At 38.5% G+C, this 21,995-nt stretch overlaps 1 protein-coding gene across 1 annotated transcript in view; it reads right to left on the bottom strand.

Annotated features, from left to right (window-relative positions):
• Positions 1 to 21,995, bottom strand: part of FAM184A (family with sequence similarity 184 member A) — a 111,696-nt gene that overhangs the window by 65,946 nt on the left and 23,755 nt on the right. The window contains exon 2 of the mRNA XM_021693463.1: positions 414 to 1,268. Coding sequence (XP_021549138.1) covers positions 414 to 1,268 — 855 coding nt within the window. The remainder of the gene's footprint in view (positions 1 to 413; positions 1,269 to 21,995) is intronic.

Below are 21,995 nucleotides of genomic sequence, written 5' to 3'. Positions count from 1 at the left end.
TCAAACATGTGCCATATGCCTATTTAATTCAGGTTTATAAAGCAATCAATTTTTTGTTCATTGTCTGGGCAGATCATTATTAATGAAGGTAAAGGAGAAAACACCATTAAACCCAAAGCCCAATATTTTAACTCTCCCAAGCCACTTGTGAAAAATATTAACATGTTATTTCAATAAAATCCTTTCATAATCAGTAAGATTTTAAGTTATCTTTATGGGCCTTTAATATCTGAAGTTAGAGTTGGAAATAATAACTACAGAGTAGTAAAAATTACCCCTTTATGGATTTTCTCACAAAGGAAAAGTAGGAGAAAGCAAAATGGAAAAAAAAAAGTTAAAGTAGTCTAATTGGAAAGAGAAAGACAAAACTGGGGGGAAAAATCTGTATGTTGAATGTGACATGCTTTACTTACCTGAACGCTGTTCTCTGCTGTAACAAGTGCTATCTGAAGCTTTTGGCATTTGTCACGAAAACTTCCAGCTTCATCCTGTACCATCTGTAACTCTGTCTTTAATTTTCCTATGGTTTTTCGTAAAATTGCTTCTTGTCCCTGAAATTCTTTTCTAAGATCAGCTTCCTTTTCTTTGCTAGCTTGTAGGCTTTCTGCTGTAAAAAGCTGTGACCTTTTCAAAGTATCAAGCTCATGCTCATAAAAGGACTGAGCTTTATTCAACTTGCCTTCATAATCCTCAATGAGCTTTTTCTGTTCAAGTCTTAGCTCTTCCAGTGTTTGGTTTAAAGTCTCCACCTCCATCCTGTGCAGCTCCTCTGCCTTCTCCTGCCCTTTACTGACCGAGGCGCTGTGATCCTGCTGTGACTTCAACAGCTCTTGGATCTCCCGTCTGTGAGCAGTTCGCAAATCTTCCAATGCCAAGCGTTTGTCTTTTTCGAACTGTACCTGGAGTTGTCCAAAACTCCGTAATCTTTCCTCAAATTTCCTTCTAATCTCTTCAACCTCTCTAGACATGGTTACTATGCGTTGGACATGCTGGGCTTCTGCACAAAGTTGCATGTCCTCAACTCTCTGCTTATAAGCTTCAAATTCTGTCAAAGCCTGCTGCTTCATTTTTATGTGATCTTCTAATGATGCTTCTAAAACCTGAATCTTTCTCTTAAGGTCTAACTCCTCTGTCACTTTGCTTTTATACTGCAGTATTTTTTCTCTTGTTTCTGCAAGAATCTGTTGGATTTCTTCTTCATGAGCATCTTTGAGGGCTTGGATTGCAGATTCATGCTCATCATTTTTAGTGTTTAAAGCATATATTACCTGCATGATTTTGAAAAAGGGAGAAGAAATTCAGCAAACCACGTTCTTTTCTTACTGGAAGTTAATTCTTTCATTTGGACTGATATTATTCAACACACATAATATTGGCTATGGTAAATACTAAATACTGAAGCTTCATGCATCGTTTTGGATTCATAGATTGATTTACTTGGCTAGTTTTACCTTAGTCCAACCTTAAAAGTTGCACCGGAAGACTTCACTACAAATCAGTGAGGAGAAAAGAGACAAAGGAGGCCCCGTGGCCTAGAAGAAAGGAGTTTTCCATATGGCTCAGTCTAGCTTGGGGGTGAGGGTCAGGAGAAAAGCCTCAGAGTAAGTATCTGCCCTACACAAGTGTCCCAGAGGAAGAGACGCTTTGCATCTAGGCCCTAACTCTTCCTAAAGGCCTCTTTCAACTGTTTAATGTCTGGTAGGTTCTAAATTTAGAGATTTTCTTTTCTAATTCCCCTATGGTCTGTTTTTAAGGCTAATCCTCTTATCTTCAAGTTCCTAGTCGTCTCCTTACAAAATCCAATTCATACTTTTCTGCTCACAAATCAAACACTGTAGTTTTACTCACTCCCTAATTTTTCCTGTCTCCAGGCAAGCCAGGTCCCTAGAGCCAGAGTGTCCTGGGTACAGGTCTTTATTTTCATTTTAGTCCTTGGATTTTAGTGATTCCATTAAGATTTCCCCGACCTTAATTCCAAATGACAACATAGTCCCTTTATAGTAATGCTCCCATTCTTGCATGTTCTTTGATACCCCCCATCATACCACTGTAGTCAAATAGTACAATATTCATGACTATTACTTAAGGCTTAGAGATGCACCCACTTTCTTCTGAAGTAAAAAGAAATGAACACTATACAATCCAACTATCCAGAAGCTAAAAATCAGTGTCCTGGAGCTTTGCTCATTTTAATGTGATCTTATTCTGGCTTTAGAAATGTATTCCAGCACCAAGAGCCAGAAACTGCCATGAAGATGCAAAAGCATTGCCATTTGTGTAGAGAATTTGTTTACGTAGTCTGAGGCAATGGAGACAGACTCCCTGGCTCTTCACATACCCTGATAAGGCTAGATCCCACTGCTAAATCTAGGCAGGCACCTGCCTGGCTTATAGCTGTACTTATGCAAGGAGAAGACACATTGGAGACTTAACCCCACTGCAGGGGCTTCACTCTTTCCACACAGGGCCCTGTCTTCCAGAATCAATTCCCTACCCATATATTCACTTGGTCTGCTATATTTTGTGAGATGTAATCATAACAAAGGCGAAAAGACTGAGAGATGGCAAGACCCCATTATTCTTGCCAGCTACTTCTCCTGCTAGCTACCTCCAAAGGAAAATATGTGCAACAGAGGGAAATAAATGCTTATTTATAGTTACTCTTGTTTTTTTTTTTTTAAATAACTCTAATTCCAAATCTCAGGTTATGTCCCTAAGGAGCTAGCAAAGATCCCCATGGAAGACTCCTTTCATTTACACATTTAAGCTTAAAGGTAGCTTATAACCCAAGAAAGTTGGTGGTCTCCTACAACCCTCCCCCAGGGTCATACCTGCCTAGCATGTGGATGCCCAGAAAAGGCTAAAAGAGACACTAGGGAAAAACACACCAACCAGCTGGAAAGAAGTCCATTTGCTAGAGTGCTACAGGCCACAGGTCTGAGACCTTCCCAGGGCAGTCTGTGTGCATCCCTTATCTATCATATGAGGCACGTGGAAGGAAAAGAGATAATGCAAAGAGAAGGAATCCCTAGAGAAAAACAAGTCACACTTTCCTCATTTTATCCCAGGCAATGATCTTGAAAAGGACCACTTTTGGTGGGATTCCACATAACTGGGGATGAAACTGGGGATGAAACTCCCTCAGCCTACCACTCGCCCCCTGCTTGTGTGCTCTGTCAAATGAATAAATAAAATCTTCTAAAAATATAATAAACTTCTTTTTTAAAAAAGATTTTATTTATTTATTTATTTATTTATTTATTTATTTATTTATTTATTTATAGAGAGTGAGAGCACAAGCAGGGAGGGAGGAGGAGGGAGAAGCAGGCTTCCTGCTGAGCACGATCCCAGGACCCCGGGATCATGACCTGAACCGGAGGCAGATGCTTAACTGACTGAGCCACCCAGGTGCCTCTAAATACTCTTCTCTTTTTTCTAATACTTCATTTCCTTGCAGTCTTTGAAGGGTCATCTCAAGTCCTGTATCCTTTAATAAGTCTTCCAAGACCACCCAAATCCATGGGAATCTGTCTTTCTTTAAATCCAGTACCTCCATTTCCTTACCACCACTCAGTCCTGAAACTCAGTAAACGTTCAATTGATTGAATTTGGGGGTCTTGACAACAGTGTCGGAAAGCTGTGCGAGTATGTTAGAGAGCCTAGAAAAATAGCTGACGATATAAAAGCACAGTAGCATACAAAATGAAAGCATTAAGTTAAAAAGAATAGAATTTAAGTAAATAAAACAGCTTACAAATAATAGGGAAACAGTATGGTGAAGAGCTCTATTTCACTTGATATTCTAATTCAGGGGTCAGCAAACTGGGACCTGCAGGCCCAATATGGCTGTTGCCTGTCTCTGTAAATAGTTTTATTGGAGCACAGCTATTCCCCTTTGCATATGGATAGCCTACAGTTGCTTTCCCACTACAACAGCAAAGTTGAGGAGTTGTAAAAAAGAGACCTTACTGGGCGCCTGGGTGGCTCAGTCGGTTAAGCGACTGCCTTCGGCTCAGGTCATGATCCTGGAGTCCCGGGATCAAGTCCCACATCAGGCTCCCTGCTCGGTGGGGAGTCTGCTTCTCCCTCTCCCCCTCCCCCTGCTTGTGTTCCCTCTCTCGCTGTGTCTCTCTCTGTCAAATAAATAAATAAAATCTTTAAAAAAAAAAAAAAAGAGACCTTACTACTGACTCCTGTTCTGATGATATACACATGCTATCTTATCAGCCAAAAATAAAAAATACCTGAATTTGCAGTAGCTTTGTTTAGTCTCAAATAGTCCAGGGTTCTGACCACAACAACTCACACATTAAGAAAACCAATTATTTGATTCTGAAGCTATATTATATAAAAGAAATACAATATTCTACTGGCCATATAACAATATCTTCAGGACAACAATGTTAAAATAAAGTTTCTAAAAACTTAAAAAGGAACAATAAAAGGATGCCAAGCATAATAACAAATTAATAGTGCTTTTATTTTATTTTTTTAAAGATTTCATGTATTTATTTGAGAGAGAGAGGGAGAACACAGAGGGAGAGTGAGAAGGAGAAGCAGGCTCCCTGCTGAGCAGGGAGCCTGATGTGGGGCTCGATCCCAGGACCGAGATCATGACGTGAGCCGAAGGCAGACACTTAACCGACTGAGCCACCCAGGCGCCCCGATAGTGCTTTTATTTTTTTAAAAAGATTTTATTTATTTATTTGAAAGAGACAGAGAGAATACAAGAGGGGGAGAGGGAGAAGCAAGCTTCCTGCTGAGCAGGGAGCCCAGTGCGGGGCTCGGTCCCAGGACCCTGGGACCATGACCTGAGCCAAAGGCAGACGCTTAAGTGACTGAGCCACCCAGGGGCCCCAATAGTGCTCTTAAATGACCATTTAAAATATACCACTATTTAATGATACTATTTTTAAATGAGAATGCTATATATGAATTTTCGAGTTAACATTAACAAGATGTAGTATCCTCTATTCACTTTTCTACATAATTACAAAGGTAACCATTTTAAAGTATCTTTCTCTGATTAATTACTATTTCTCAAACCAAAGAAACAGAAATGTTGTAGATTCTTTGAACACATAGAAGATATGACTTGAAGTAATAGAATTGATCCAAACCGGATTTTTGACCCTAGGTAAGATAACTTAATTTCTCCAAGCTTCAAGTTTCTCAAATATTAAATAGAGATATTTATTCTATTCTAGTGACATTGTTATAAGATCAATCTATCACTGACATTTAAAAAATGATGTTATACAAAGATTTTTCAAAAAATATAAAGCACTATAAGATGGTAAACCGTTTTTATTAGTTGTATCATTTACTGACAGAATGAGACTAATTTTAGAAGAAACTTCGGTAAGTGATAATAATCACCCATAAAACTGGCTATTATTTTCCACACAGGAAAAGGAAAGTCTCTAATGTCTCTTTTCATAAACTATTTTAAAAGACATTAAGAGCCACCTGCAGTTTTTCTGGAACTATGAACATTCAGAGAATGGGACAGTACAATCATTTCAGCAATTTCATGTAATTTCACAGTGCCATTTTATGCCAATAATGCATAATTTAACTATATATTCCATGATAAATAAGGAATAGTTAGAATTTTTACTTTTTCTATGAAGATTTTCAGATAATCTTACCCACGGATAAAATAAAAACAATTCTATGTCCTAGTTTTTAAAATGCTACTTAGGGAACAACAAATTTTTTCTGAAATAGTTCTCACTGTTGACTGCTATGGACCGAATTGTGTCCATCTCCTTCCCTGAACAAAATTCATCTATTGAAGCCTGAGCTGCCGTTATGACGGTATTTGGAGATGGGGCCTTTGGGACATAATTAAATTTAGACAAGATTGTGAGGGTGGTGTCCTCATGATGGGATCAGTGCCTTCATAAGAGACACTGGAGAGCTTGCTTCCTTTCTCTTTCAGCCATGTGAAGATACAGTGGGAAGGTTTATGGTTCTTTGTCATGGCAGACTGAACTAATACATTGGCAATATATAAATATGTTCCCACTAAAATCTAACTCATTACTAATAAAGTACTTTCATTGAAAAGTGTGTGTATATTAGCTTAAAATGTTAAGCTAAATTGTTGCATGTTATACCAACAGTTTTAACACTGTTAAAGTAACAGAATCATTGAATAAATGATGGTAAATTCATACAATGTAGTATCGTGAAGCCATTAAAATGCACATCTTATTTAGAAGAATATTTCATAATATAAGAAAAAGCCTATAAGAGACCATAATGCTGTATCAATAAGATCCAATCTTATAGAGGGAAAAATGTGTGTATGTGTGTGCAGATACATATTAAAGGTATGTAAAGAAATAAACCAAATTTTAATTGGAGATATTCAGTATTTCTGAACCTTCAATAATGAATATATGTTACTATTACAGTTAGAAAACATTAAACCCTTTTAAAAGATTAACATTAATTATGCTAAAATAATAATCAATACTCATTTTAGAAAAACCTAACAATCAAACTGAAAGGGAAAATTAAAGAAACATTCATTAATTACCAACAGATACCCTGAAAATTTCCTTAAAAATCACCCACTGTGGGTGCCTGGGTGGCTCAGTTGGTTAAGTGACTGCCTTCGGCTCAGGTCATGGTCCCAGAGTCCTGGGATCGAGTCCCACATCGGGCTCCCGGCTCAGCGGGGAGCCTGCTTCTCCCTCAGACCCTCTCCCCTCTCATGCTGTTTCTCTCTCTCTCTTTCTCTCAAATAAATAAATAAATAAAATCTTTAAATAAATAAATAAATAAATAAAAATCACCCACTGAAATAAAACATTTATAAAAGTCATTCTTAAATTTTTTAAAGAATATTGAATGTTAATCATTTTACTTACAAGAAAGAACATGTATTTTGAGAAAATTTTTATTTGTTTTTTTTTTTTTTAAGATTTTTTATTTATTTGACAGAGAGAGACACAGCGAGAGAGGGAACACAGGCAGGGGGAGTGGGAGAGGGAGAAGCAGGCTTCCCCGCAGAGCAGGGAACCCGATGTGGGGCTCGATCCCAGGACCCCGGGATCATGACCTGAGCCAAAGGCAGACGCTTAACGACTGAGCCACCCAGGCGCCCCTTGAGAAAATTTTTAAAAATCCAATTACCTAGTTAAAATTTGATAACATACTTTGACGGTCAATTCCTACTTCATTTATTCTTCCCTTCAGCAAAAATATATTGCACACCTGCTATGTGCCAAGACCTATAACTGGCACAGTAAACACAACTGTGAACTGAATGCACATACATGGTATTTGCTCTCATGCTGCTTGGTAGAGACAACCTTAAAGAAATATTTACTCCAGGGCGCCTGGGTGGCTCAGTTGGTTAAGCGACTGCCTTCGGCTCAGGTCATGATCCTGGAGTCCCGGGATCGAGTCCCGCATCGGGCTCCCTGCTAAGCAGGGAGTCTGCTTCTCCCTCTGACCCTCCTCCCTCTCCTGCTCTCTCTCTCTCATTCTCTCTGGCTCAAATAAATAAATAAAATCTTTAAAAAAAAAAAAGAAATATTTACTCCATTAGTCAAAGTAAAATTTCAGTAAGTTACACAAAGGAGAATACAAAATGAGTCTTTGCAAGGGGTGGGAGTGACAATGGTAATGTAGGAGTTTCCCCTTATTCTGAGTGAAATGCTTACTTTATCTTAACCAGAATCTCTTCATTTAGTGAGAATTTTAAGCGGGAAGCTATAGAGAGAGAATCCTGGGCCAAAGGCTCAGTAAGAGCAGAAGGCACAGAGATGGAAAAAGCACAGGACTCTGTGAAGGGAAAAATGGGTTCCAGAGCTGGAAGGGTAGACATGCTCACACTGCAGAGGTACTTGTAGCTGTTGGGCTGAATGGGATCCAGAGGGAAGAAACTACTGAGAAAGAGTGAAAAAGACTGAGGACCAGGCCTTGGACAGGTTCAGGGGTGGTAGGGAGGATGAGGACCCACAGACAGAGGCATCGTCCTGGAGAGATGAGGACCTTTAGACGAAGGACCAAGGTCTAAGAAGCAAGGGATGGACAGTAGATCTCGTCGAAGGCTGCCCAAAAATCAAGAAAAATGAGGACTCAAAGCCTCTGCATTCAGAACCTAAATCTCAGAAGTAGGTCTTTGAGAGCACATTTGGTAGAATGGGGCGGGAAGAGCTGGAGGGTAAGTGGCAAAAGTGGGTGAGGGGATGGTAAGTGAATGGAGGCAGTCCACTAGTAGAGAAAAAACTCCAAGAAATTGTGGGTAAGAGAAACAACTAGGGACAACTAGGAGGCAGCAGAATCCAGGGAGAGTGCTTTTTTTTAAAAGAGGGACTGAAAATGTGAACCAGGAAGGGTCAACTATGGAACCGAAGTCATGGAGAAAGGCGAAGGTCAGGATTCCCCAGCACAGGTGGAAAGACTGGTGTTGGCTCCGAGTAGGAAAAAGTCCTCCAAGAGAGCAAAGCTGAAGACTGAGGTTTTAGGTAGAGAGAGCGGGAAGATGGACAACTACTTTCTGATGGCTTCACACTCCTCCATAATTGGGAGATGAAATCATCCTCATAGAGCACAGGAGCCGTCAGCACCTTCTCCCCACTGGCCGTAGACAATGCTACTAATGTTACTAGTAAGGCCAGTCCCAGTCTTCCCAGTACGTCTCACTGAGGACAGACTCAGACGCACAGCAACCGTGAGCAGATCCTCCTCCTCACTGCTCCTCCAAATGTTTTCCTGCCAGTCTCAATCTTGATTTTTTGCTTATTTGAAAATTCTGGAAACTTGTTTACTTTCCCTTTCTTATCAATGTCAGAGACAGAAAACGTACCAACAGGAGAGAGAGAGAGAGAGAGGAGGGAGGGAGAAAGGATTTACCCTCGAGTACATAAGCACTATATGAAGCACAAGGAAACTTATGAAGTAATAAAAGAGCAATCTCAGATTAATTGAAAAAAGATCCTGTACATTTGAAACGAACGAAGAATATGCTTTTATTATTAAACACTCAGTTCTTCTAACTGAGCTACTCACCAAAAAGCCACTTCGAGCCTTAAGAAAACTTCTCAAAAATAGTGGATTCTTGCACTCTGCCATGCAGCATCTATCCTATCTGTTCCAGAGCAGTAACACGGACCATTGCTCTATGCCACCGTTTATATTCAAAAGTACTCCCAGACCAGCTGTATACATAAAATTTTCACAAATTATCAAATATTACCGATGAACTCTATGTGGCTTATTAGGGAATCTAATGTTTCTGTGAAATGGTTCATCTTTTGAAGCTGGCATATTATTAGCATACTTAGCTATATAAGGGCATGTTAATAAAATGTGTTTAAGACTTCTTCTCAGGATCTTGAGGTCACCTTCTCCCATGGACACTCTGATGTAACAACTACATATATGCAACTAACTCTGAAAATGACCTGAAGACTGGCAGAACAGACCTTCCACAACTAATCATAGAGAGGAAGCCACATCGAAAAGGGTAGGAGGGGCATAGGCGTGGCTGAGAACCAAACCCCTCTGTGAAACTAACCACAAACAGGAGGGACGCCACAAGCACAAAGAAGCGAGAGGATCAGACCCCACACCAGGCACTCTAGGCACTAGGGACCCGTACTAGGAATACAAGTCCCTATAACACCTGGCTTTGAAAACCGATGAGCCTTAACTTTGGGAGTTTTAAAATTCAGTGAGCTAAGGGTGGCTCAGTTGGTTGAGCACTGACTCTTGGCTTTGACACAGATCATGATCTCGTGGTTATGGGATCAAGCCTTGTGTCAGGCTCTGCGCTCAGTGCAGTCTGCTTCATATTCTCTCTCCCTCTCCCTCCTGCTCTCTAATAAATGAATAAAATCTTAGGAAAAAAAAGAAAAAAGAAAAAAAAATCAGCGGGCTTAACTCCAGGAGAGCTGAAGGGCAATAGGAAACTGGGTCCCCATCCTTAAAGAGCCAGTATAATAACTAACTCAACCAGAGACACAGCACCAATGCTATACATGAAGGTTTATTTACTAATCTCAGAACGGGCACTGGAGGGGCAGGGATGTTCAGATTTCTCCAGGAATAATAGTGCTGACAGGCACCATTTCTCTTCCCCTCCCCCAGCCTAGATAACTGGACACTTGCTGGAGCCAGACTAACACTCTCCATCGATGTTGTTAGCACTGCGTTCTCTGGGAACCCACCTCAGCAGGCATCCTCCAAAGTAGCTTCTGCCCCATCACTCCCTACAAGCAGCCCTAGCAGGGACGTGTGCCACCCTAAAGTTTTACTCCTACTCGGAGGAGAGGGGGAGATGGAACCCAGCACATCAGCATGTCTACAGATCCAGCAGCTGAGCCTCTTAGCTGCCCACACAGGGAGCAAGCCCTGTTAACCTCTATGCCTGTAGTTATGGCAGAGAGGCTAACTGTAGATAAATAGCCTGACCCCAACCTCACCCACCAATGAGCTCTAGGCAACCTGAGAGAGGCCTTTCAACTGTGTGGGGACCAAACCCTGCCCAATATTCCCACAGTAGGAAAAGCAGGTCAGTGAAGCGATCTGGGCTGCAGGCAAACACGGCTCAGTCACAACAGTAGGGGACACACAGCCCACAGAGGAGACACTCAGTGGAAAACCTCATTCTGGTACCAGCGGGTACTGCATTACAGGACACCACAGACCTCTTTTACACAAAGTCACTACTTTCAAGACCAGGAGACATAGCTGACCTCCCTAATACATAGAAACAAACACAGAGAGTTAGACAAAATGAGAAGACAGAGGAATACTTTCCAAATAAAAGAATGAGACAAAACCACAGTAAAAGAGCTAAGTGAAATGGAGATAGGCAATATGACTGATAAAGAATTCCAAGTAATGGTCATAAAGATACTCAGTGGACTTGAGAAAAGAGTGGAGGGTCTCAGTGAGAACTTCAACAAAGAGATAGAAAATATAAAAAGGAACCAGTCAGAGAAGAATTAAGTAACTGAAAAAAATCACCGGAGAATGAATAGCAGACTAGAGGAAGCACAAGAACGGATCCACACTCTGGAAGACAGTGTATGGGAAACAACCAAGTTGAAGAGCAAAAACAAAAAAAATATAATAAAGAATGAAAACAGGTTAAAGCAACTCAGTGACAACATCAAGCATAGTAGCATTCACTTGACAGGGATCCCAAAAGGAGAAGAGAGAAAGAAGGGGGCAAAAAACTTATTTGAAGAAACAGTAGCTGAAAATTTCCCTAATCTGGGGAAGGAAACAGACATTCAGGTCCAGGAAGTACAGACAGTCCCTAACAAGATGAACCCAAGGAGGTCCACTCAAAGACACATAATAATTAAAATGGCAAGCTGTAATGATAAAGAGAGAATTTTAAAGCAATAAAAGATAACAATTACATACAAGAGAAACCCCATAAGGCTACCAGTTGATTTTTCAGCAGAAATTTTGCAGGCCAGGAAGGAGTAGGATATTCATTTGCAGGCCAGGAAGGAGTAGGATATTCAAAGTACTGAAAGAGAAAAACCTGCAACCAAGAATACTCTACCCAGCAAGGTTAAATGTAAATAGAGGAAATGCTCCAAAAGACACAGGGTGACTGAATGGATTAAAAAAAAAAAAAAAGGACCCAGCTATATGCTGCCTACAAGAGACTTATTTCAGATCTGAAGAAACAAACAGACTAAAAGTGAAGCGATAGAAAAATGGAAGCAAAAAAACCCCAACACACAAAAAAACACAAAAGTCAGGTGGTAATATTTGTATCAGACAAAATAGACTTTAAGACAAAGACTGTAAGCCAGAGACAAAGAGAGGCACTACATAATGATAAAGGGATCAATCTAACAAGAGGATATGACAACTGTAAATGTCTATGGATCCAAGATAGGAGCACCTAAATAGAAAACAACAGACATAAAAGGAGAAATTGACAGCAATAAAATAATAGTAAGGGATGGTATATTTACATCAATGGATAGATCATCTAGACAGAAAATCAATAAGGAAACAGTGCTTTAAATGATACATTACACCAGATGGACCTAACAGATACATACAGAACTTTCCATACCCAAACAGCAGAATACACATTCTTTTCAAGTGTGCATGGAATATTCTCCACGTTAGGCAACAAAACAAGCTTCAATAAATTTAAGAAGACTGAAATCCTATCAAGCATCTTTTCCAACCACAAAAGTATGAAACTAGAAATCAATTACCAAAAACAAAACAAAACAAAACAAAACCTGGAAGGAACACAAACACACGAAGTCTAAACAACATGCTACTAAACAACCAATGGGTCAACCAACAAATCAAAGAGGAGACCAAAAATACACGGAAACAGATGAAAATGAAAACACAATGGTCCAAAATCTTTGGGATGCAGCAAAAGCAGTTCTAAGAAGGAAGTTTATAACATAAACTTGAGGCCTACCTCAAGAAACAAATCTCAAATAAATAACCTAACCTTACACCTGAGGTAGCAAGAAAAAGAAGAAAAACAAAGCCCAAAGGTAGTAGAAAGTAGGAAATAATAAAGATTAGATCAGAAATAAACAAAACAGAGACTAAAAAAACAATTGAAAAGATCAATGAAACCAAGAGCCAGTTCTTCAAAAAGATCAACAAAATTGATAAACCCGTGGCCAGCCTCATCAAGAAAAAAAGATAAATAGATAAATAAATCAGATACAAAACAGGAAACTGACAGCACAGAAATACAAAGGATGGTAAAAGAATATTATAAAAAAACTATATGCCAAGAAATTGGACAATCTAGAAGAAAGAGATAAATTCCTAGAAACATACAATCTTCTGAAACCAAATCAGGAAGAAATAGAAAATCTGAACAGACCAATTACTTTTAACAAAATTGACTGGGTAATTAAAAAATTCCCAACAAACAAAAGTCCAGGACCAAATGGCTTCAGAGGTAAATTCTACCAAACATTTACAGAAGAGTTAATACCTATTTTTCTCAAACTATTCCAAAAAAATAGAAAAGGACAGAAAAGTTCCAAATTTATTCTAAGAAGACTGCATTATTCTGATAGCAACACCAGACAGACACTAGAAAAGAAGAGGACTACAGGCTAATATCTCTGATGAACACAGATACAAATATCCTCAAGAAAGTATTAGCAAATCAAATTCAACAATACACTAAAAAAAAAAAAATCATACACCATGATCAAGTGGGATTTATTCCAGGGATGTAACAGTGGTTCAGTATTTGCAAAATCAATGTTATATATCATATTAACATGAAGAAGGATAAAAATCTCAATAGATGCATCTCAACTGATGCAGAAAAAGCATTTAACAAAATTTAACACCCATTCATGATTTAAAAAAAAAAACAAACTCTCAACAAACCAGGCTTAGAGGGAATATACCTCAACAGAATAAAGGCCACATATGACATCTACAGCTAACATCATACTCAGTGGTGAAAAACTGAAAACTTTTCCTCCAAGATCAGTAACAAGACATGGATGTCCACTCTCACTGCTTTTATTCAACATAGTACTAGAAGCCCTAGTCACAGCAATCAGATGAGAAAAAGAACTAAAAGGAATCCCAAATGATAAGGAAGAAATAAAACTGTCACTATCTGCAGATGACATACTATATATAGAAAGCCCGAGAGACTCCACGAAAAACCTATTAGAACAAATATATGCATTCAGTAAAGTTGTCAGCTACAAAATTAATACACAAAAATCTGTTGCATTTCTACATACTAAAAATGAAATAGCTGAAACAGAAATTAAGAAAAGAAGCCCATTTACAATTGTGCCAACAAGAATAAAATATCTAGGAGTAAATTTAACCAAGGAGGTAAAAGACCTATACTCTGAAAACTGTAAGACACTGATGAATAGAAAGGAAGATGATACAAATGGGAAGGTATACTATGCTCATAGACTGGAAGATTATCATTAAAATGTCCATCGTACCCAAAACAATCCACAGATTCAATGCAACCCCTATCAAAATACCAGTAAGTATTTTCACAGAATCAGAACAAATACTACTAAAATTTGTAAAGAACAACAAAAGATCCCAAATAGCCAGGGCATTCTTGAGAATGAAGAACAAAGTTGGAGGTATCACAATCCCAGATTTCATGATACACTCAAAGCTATAATAATCAAACTAGTATGGTACTGGCACAAAAAACAGACACACAGAATAATGGTACAGGAGAGAGAGCCAAGAAATAAACCCATACCTATATGATCAATTAGTACAGGACAAAGGAGGCAAGAATATACAAAGGGAAAAGACAGTCTCTTCAATAAATGGTGCTAGGAAAACTGGACAGCCATATGTAAAAGAATGAAATGAGACCACTTTCTTACACCATATACAAAAATAAACTCAAAATGGATTAAAGAGTTAAATATAAGACTGAAACCATAACACTCCTAAAAGAAAACAGGCAGTAATCTCTTGGACACTGACCTTAGCAATGTATTTATAGATATGTCTCCTTAGGTAAGGGAAACAAAAGCAAAAATAAACTATTGGGATTACACCAAAATTAACAACTTTTGCACAGCAAAGGAAACCATAAAACGAAAAGGTAACCCAGTGACTGGGAGAAGATATTTGCAAATGACATATACCATAAGGGGTTAATAACCAAAATATATAAAGAATTCATACAATTCAGCAACAACAACAACAACAACAAACACCAAACAATCCAATTAAAAAATGAGCAGAGGACCTGAATAGACATTTCTCCAAATAAGACATACAGATGCCCAGTAGACACAGGAAAAGATGCTCAACATCACTAATCACCAGGAAAATGGAAATAATCAAGCCACTATGAGATATCGAGTCAGAATGACTAGTATTAAAAAGACAAGAAATAAGTGTTGGTGAGGATGTGGAAAAGGAATCTTTGTGCACTGTTGGTGGGAATAGAAATTGGTGCAGCCACTGTGGAAAACAGTATAGAGGTTCCTTAAAAATTTAAAAATAGGAGGTTGGAGGGGGATGAGGTAACTGAGTGATGGGCATTAAGGAGGGTACTTGATGGAATGAGCTCTGGGTGTTATATGCAACTGATAAATCACTAAATTCTACCTCTGAAACTAGTAATATACTATATGTTAATTAAATTGAATTTAAATTAAAAATTAAAAAAAAAGAAAAACAGAACTATCATATAATCTTTTAATTCCACTACTGGGTATTTACCTGAAGAAAACAAAAACACAAATTCAAAAAGATATATGTACCCCTATGTATATCGCATCATTATTTACAATAGCCAACATACAGAAGCAACCCAAGTGTCCATGATAGATGGATAAATAAGATGTGATACATACACAAAATGGAATTTTACTCAGCCATAAAAACAAATGAGATATGAGAAACAAACTGAGGGTTCTAGAGGGGACGGGGGTGGGGGGATGGTTAGCCTGGTGATGGGTATTAAAGAGGGCACGTTCTGCATGGAGCACTGGGGGTTATACGCAAACAATGAATCATGGAACACTACATCAAAAACTAATGATGTAATGTATGGTGATTAACATAATAATAAAAAAATTAAAACAAAACAAAAAAACAAATGAGATCTTGCCATTTGTGACACAAAGGGACCTAATGGGTATTATGGTAAGCAACATAAGTCCGACAAAAAAAGACAATTACCATATGATTTCACTTAAATGTGCCATCTAAAAAACAAAACAGGGGTGCCTGGGTGGCTCAGTGGTTAAGCGTCTGCTTTCGGCTCAGGTCATGATCCCGGGGTCCTGGGATCAAGCCCCACATCAGGCTCCCTGCTCGGCGGGAAGCCTGCTTCTCCCTCTCTCACTCCCCCCTGCTTGTGTTCCCTCTCTCGCTGTGTCTCTCTCTGTCAAATAAATAAAATAAAATCTTTAAAAAAATAAATAAATAAAAATTAAAAAAACAAAACAAGACAAATGGGGGCACCTGGCTGGTTCAGCTGGTAGAGCATGCGACTCTTGGTCTCGGGGTTGTGGGTTCGAGCCCCACATTGGGTGCAGAGATCCCTTAAAAAAATAAAATCTTAAAAAATAATTTAAAAAAATAAAAAACAAAACAAATGAATGAACAAACACACAAAAATAGACTCTTGGGGTGCCTGGGTGGCTCAGTGGGGTGAGCTACCAACTCTTGATTTCGCAACCCTGATTGCGATCTCAGGGTCATGAGATGGAGCCCCACGTTGGGCTCTGCGCTGAGTGTGGGGTCTGCTTGAGATTCTCTTCTTCTTCCTCTCTCCCTTGCCCCACTCACACACATGCTCTCGTGCTATATCTCTAAAATAAATAAGTAAAATCTTAAGAAGAAAAAAAAAAGATTTTTAATACAGAGAACAAGCTGGTTGTTGCCACAGGGTAGAGTATTAGGCGGGTGGGCAAAATAAAGGGGATTAAGAGGTACAAACTTACACTTATAAAATAAATAAGCCCTAGAGATGTAAAGTAAAGGGAATACAGCCAGTAATATAAAAACACTCTATGGTAACAGACGGTAACTACACTTGTGTGAGCACGGAGTAATGTATAGAATTGTCAAATCAATATGTTTGTATACCTGTAACTAATTAACATATTAATTATACTTCAATTTTAAAAACACTTTCTTTTAGGGGCACCTGGGTGGCTCAGTCAGTTAAGTGTCTGCCTTCAGAATCGAGTCCCACATCAGGGTCCCTACTCAGTTGGGAGCTTGCTTCTCTCTCTCCCTGTGCCCCTCCTCCCTACTTGTATTCTCTCTCTCTCAAATAAATAAATAAAATCTTTAAAACAAAAAACTTTTTCTTTTAGAGGTGATTAAATTGCACAAATCCCTCCATATTTTCTTACCTATTCTATCGGTAATAATAGCATGTATTTTCGCAGCCTAGGTTACAGGCTTAATCATTGCAGTGTAAGAAAAGAAACAGTTTAAAAATAAACTATAGGTTTATAGAACTCAATTCAAGAACTAGTCCCAAGTAGGGGTGCCTGGGTGGCTCAGTCATTAAGCGTCTGCCTTTGGCTCAGGTCATGATCCCAGAGTCCTGGGATCGAGCCCCGCATCGGGTTCCCTGCTCCGCGGGAAGCCTGCTTCCCCCTCTCCCACTCCCCCTGCTTATGTTCCTGCTCTCGCTGTGTCTCTCTCTGTCAAATAAATAAATAAAATCTTTAAAAAAAAAAAAAAACTAGTCCCAAGTAGCCCATGTAGCAGAATGGATACAAGGAAAAAATAAAAACTAGGAAGTCACAAATGAGCATGCATCCTAAAGAAAAAAAAGCAAGAAGCAAAACACACAGAACATCACTTAGTGTAAAATAAATGTCTGAAAAAGAAAACCCCTAACTCAGCACCAAACATGTGCACTCACATGCATGTGCATGCATGCATGCGCGCATGCACACACACACATACACACCACACATTTTCTTTGTCTGAACCATCTCAAAATAAGTTGCAGATATCAGGACTAATGACCTCTAATTTAGTATATATTTCCCAAGATCAAAGACAACTGCATTATCACACCCAAGAAATTTAACCCAATGGAGTATTATCTAATACACAGCCTGTATTCAAGTTTACAGTAAATTATTCCAATAGTGAAATTTATAGAGCTTTTCTCTACTGATGCAAATTCAATCAAGGATCCCATATTGTACTGAGCTGTCATATTACTTCAGTCTCCTTTACTGTATTGAAGACAAGAAGCAAAACTAAGCCTTTTTTCCATGACATTGACATTTTTTAACAGACCAGGCTAAGGTTGTCTTGTAGAACGCATATGATAAAGATTTTTATAGAATTATGTCAAGTTCCTCTTTGTGGAAATTTTATGTTGTGTTTTCTCAACCCATCCTATTAGTTTTTGGGTATTAGTACCACAATATGAAGGCACATTTATCAATCTGCTTTTCCAATATAACTCTCCCCCCCAACTCCGCCCTCTTCCAACCCACTGTCCCTTCTTTATGATGTCCTACTCAGTTTAAAGCCATTTAGAAATGAGGACAAAAATTACAAAATTAATTTAATTTTGTTTACAAAAAGTTTAGTCCCTTAGATAAAGCATCCTACCTATGTGTGGCAAGCCCTTCAAGAGGGATTGTCTGAATAATAATCATTCCTGTGGGCTACTTGTCCTTTTTTTTCCTGAGTGGAGTTTGTAAGCCAAAGGCCAGGCTTGAACTGCTCATTAGTATGGAGGGGATTTTTCTAAGAGTCTTTGAGAGTGGTGAGGAGACAAGCAGGCTGGGTATTTAGAGAGGATCCTAACACTCCTTTATAATATGATGTGAGATGTAAGCCCTCTTAACCCATATTCTCACAAAATATGCAGCCACATCGCATCGCCACTAATGACTGCAGAACTAGGGAGATACACTGAAGATGTGGAGTTTAAGGTGAGTAGAAAGGGAACAATAGAGTAGTTTAGTCCTGGCAATGAATCGCTTCCATATTTTTTCTTTTCTTAGTCCAGGTTCTTTTGTTTTAAGTTAGATAGAAAAATAAAAAAACAAAGGTTGTTCTTCATACATTGTGTAATCAAATTAATTCCATCAATAGACTTATGTCCAAATGAAACATTTACAAGGCAGTTAACACAAAAAGCTAATTTGGATTTATTTAAGCCAAGGGCACTATAAAACCCTAATTTAAAAAGAGCTTTAAAGCCCAATTGCTTTGAGAAAGAATTACCTTTAGAGATATGTTTGTTCTCTATGCTATCTATAATTATTGTTGGAAAAGGCTTTTGAAAAATATTCATAAAATCTAGAAACATTGGACGTATCTTCCTCTATGGTAATGTAGAATACATCTGTTTCCTCAGAAGATTTAACTTGACTTCTGAAATAGCAAACAAAAATCTTATTATAAGGTTTATTATTTAGGGTTTGAGCAACAGGATCTGTGCTACTGAACTTTAACCAAAAAAACTTAAAAATCAACAGACTTTTACTGAATACCATCCTATGTGCTCAGTACATTTTTATATGCATTCTGGCAAAGAAAAGTATACATGTTCCTACTTAATCTTACTTAAATAGAACTACTTAAAACATACATAAAATAATGGCAGACAATTTTAGATAATATATATTCAGTGTCAAGCTATAGAGCACAAAACACCACATACAGCATGAGAAGTTTTCAGTGGAGTTTCACTAGATGAAGACTGCAGTATCTGTGAAGAAAGCAGCCTGAGTTAAGGTATAAGACAAGAATGATTCTGGTGGTTGGTATGGTCAGATAATCCTGAATAGACAGAATGGTGAGTGCTAGGGTAAGTCAGTTAAAGTTAAAAATAAAAAGTTCCCAGTGATTAATTTTGTCCCTGTAATTTAATTGGGAAACAGGTCTCTCCAGTAATTTTAGATTTAGATCTATACATATTTTCCTGTTTGTATGCTTACTGTGGTACTGGACAATGATTCTTTTTTTTTTTTAAGATGCTATTTATTTGAGAGAGAGAGAGCACATGAGCAGGGGCAGAGGCAGAGAGAGAAGCAGACTCCCCTGCTGAGCAGGGAGCCTGAAGCGGGGCTCAATCCCAGGACCCTGGGATCGTGACTGGAGCCGAAGGCAGATGTTTAACTGACTGAGCTACCCAAGCACTCCTGGACAATGATTCTAAGACATACTTTGTTTTTTTCCACACTTAAACATCTCTTAAATTTGGATGAATCTCGCAATAAATTGTGTATCATATTTGGACAGCAACTTTTCTCCCCCTTAGTGGTACATAAAACAATGATGCATCTTAAAAATCAACCACTATGAATCAAGAGTGCTATGAAGTCATTAGGAAGAGTAGTGAGGGAAAAAAAGTGTTTTATGTTTAAAGTAGAACATAGTCAATTTGTAACTCTCCAAAAAAACTGCCTGAACCTCTTGCTCACAAGAAACAGAAATGATCAGATGGTCTACAGCAGGAAGGGGCAGGAACACATCGAAATTGAGTCCTCACAGAAAGTGAAGAGTTGAGACCAGAGGATAGAAATCAGATGTGGAAATCGTAAATTATTTTTCAGAGTAGAAGTTGTAAAACCTGAGTTGAGAGAGAGAGATGCCATTTCCAGCAGAACTCTGGAAAGCAGGGGGTAAAATCAGGGTATGATGATAGGGAGGTTGTTCCCAAGTTTGTCAAGAGCAGTTAAGCTCCCAAGTTTGTCAAGAGCAGTTAAGCCCCCAAGTCATCTCTTGGATCAAGCAGACAAACAGTTAAGTCTTCTCTACACTGATAAAAATTAGAAGGGAAGTGAACTGGGAAAAGTCAGCTGGAACATCTCCAGGCTGGATAACACTGGGCACAAAAGAGGGCAGGGATGAGGCATGGGACTAGGAGCAGAGGATTTGGTGAAAAATCTAACAAGCCGCCAACGTGGGGACAGTATTTGCAAAAGACATACCTGATAAAGGATGGTTATCCAAAATATACAAAGAACTCAAACAAACAATAAGAAAATGAATAACCTGATTTAAAAAATGGGCAAAAGATCTGAACAGACACCTCAGCAAAGAAGATATGAGGGAAATAAATAAGCATATGAAAAGATGCTCAACATCACATGACATTTGGCAACTGCAAATTAAACAAGGAGATATCACTACACACCTGTTAAAATGGCCAAAATCCAGAACACCAATAACACCAAATACTGGTGAGAATGAGAATCAACAGGAACTCTTATTCATTGCTGGTAGGAATGCAATATGGAATAGCTACTTTATAGGCAGTATAGACTTAGTAAATACTTAGTGTAAACTTAATATAGTTTACTATAAACTTAGTATAACTAGGTTTAGTATAGACCTGTGGAAATCACTATGTTGCACACCTGAAACTAGTATAACATTGTAGCTCAACTATATTTTTAAAAAGTTCAGCAGTTTCTCAAAAAACTAAATGTGCTCTTACCATATGATCCAGCAACTTGCTCTTCAGTATTTACCCAAATGAGTTGGAAATATGTCCACACAAAAACTTGCATACATTATGTTTACAGCAGCTTTATTCATAACTGCCAAAACTTGGAAGCAATCAAGTTATACTGCTGTAGGTAAAGGGATAAACCGTAGTACATCTAGACAGTGGGATATTACTCAGTGTTAAAAGGAATGAGCTATACCTACAAAATCGTAAGTTTTCTTGAACTTTTCAGAGAGCTGAGGTCATTTTAACAATGCTCCAATAGTTTTTCATCACACAAATACAAAAAAAAAAAAATCCTTTTTTTGTGACCTTCAAAATTGTACCTGATCTGGTCCCCATTCCTGACCTAAGCCATTTTCCCCAAATGATTCAACAAACATAACACCAGAGACAAGGGAGGAAGCAGCACTAGCTGAGAGAGACCAGTACTCCACAGGCTGTGTTGAGAAGCAATGTGTGTAAAACTCATGAGGAACTTGAATTTCTATATATTGAGTTTTCTTAAAGAAAGTACTCCAATATAATGAATCAATCAAAAGTCAAGGTGCCAGCACCTTTTAAGAAATTCAGTAAATAGGACGCCTGGGTGGCTCAGATGGTTAAGCGTCTGCCTTCGGCTCAGGTCATGATCCCAGGGTCCTGGGATCGAGTCCCTCATCGGGCTCCCTGCTCTTTGGGAGGCTGCTTCTCTCTCTCTCTCTCTCTCTCTCTCTCTCATGAATAAATAAATAAAATCTTAAAAAAAAAGAAATTCAATAAATACACCTTTTTTTTTTAATAAGTAATGGGAGAATCAGTGAGGGGTTTTAAGCAGAAAAATAACTTGATCTGACTTGCATTTTAGAAAGTAAATTCTGACTGCACTGTGGAGGATACATTAGATGGGGTAAGACTAAAAAACAGTCAAAATGCATTAAATTAACTCAAGAAACCTCATGAGGTTCCTAACACAAACCCTTGGCAGGGAGAGATGATAACCTGATTGTTCAGAGCCATTTAGGAAGTCATACACAGCAAGGGAATCAAAGTGGGAGGAGAGAGAGCTTCTCCC

The sequence above is a fragment of the Neomonachus schauinslandi genome, chromosome 8, assembly GCF_002201575.2.
Source record: "Neomonachus schauinslandi chromosome 8, ASM220157v2, whole genome shotgun sequence".
Lineage (NCBI taxonomy): Eukaryota > Metazoa > Chordata > Mammalia > Carnivora > Phocidae > Neomonachus > Neomonachus schauinslandi.
Note: the sequence above shows the minus strand (reverse complement) of the source record. Positions and strands in the feature narration are given on the sequence as shown.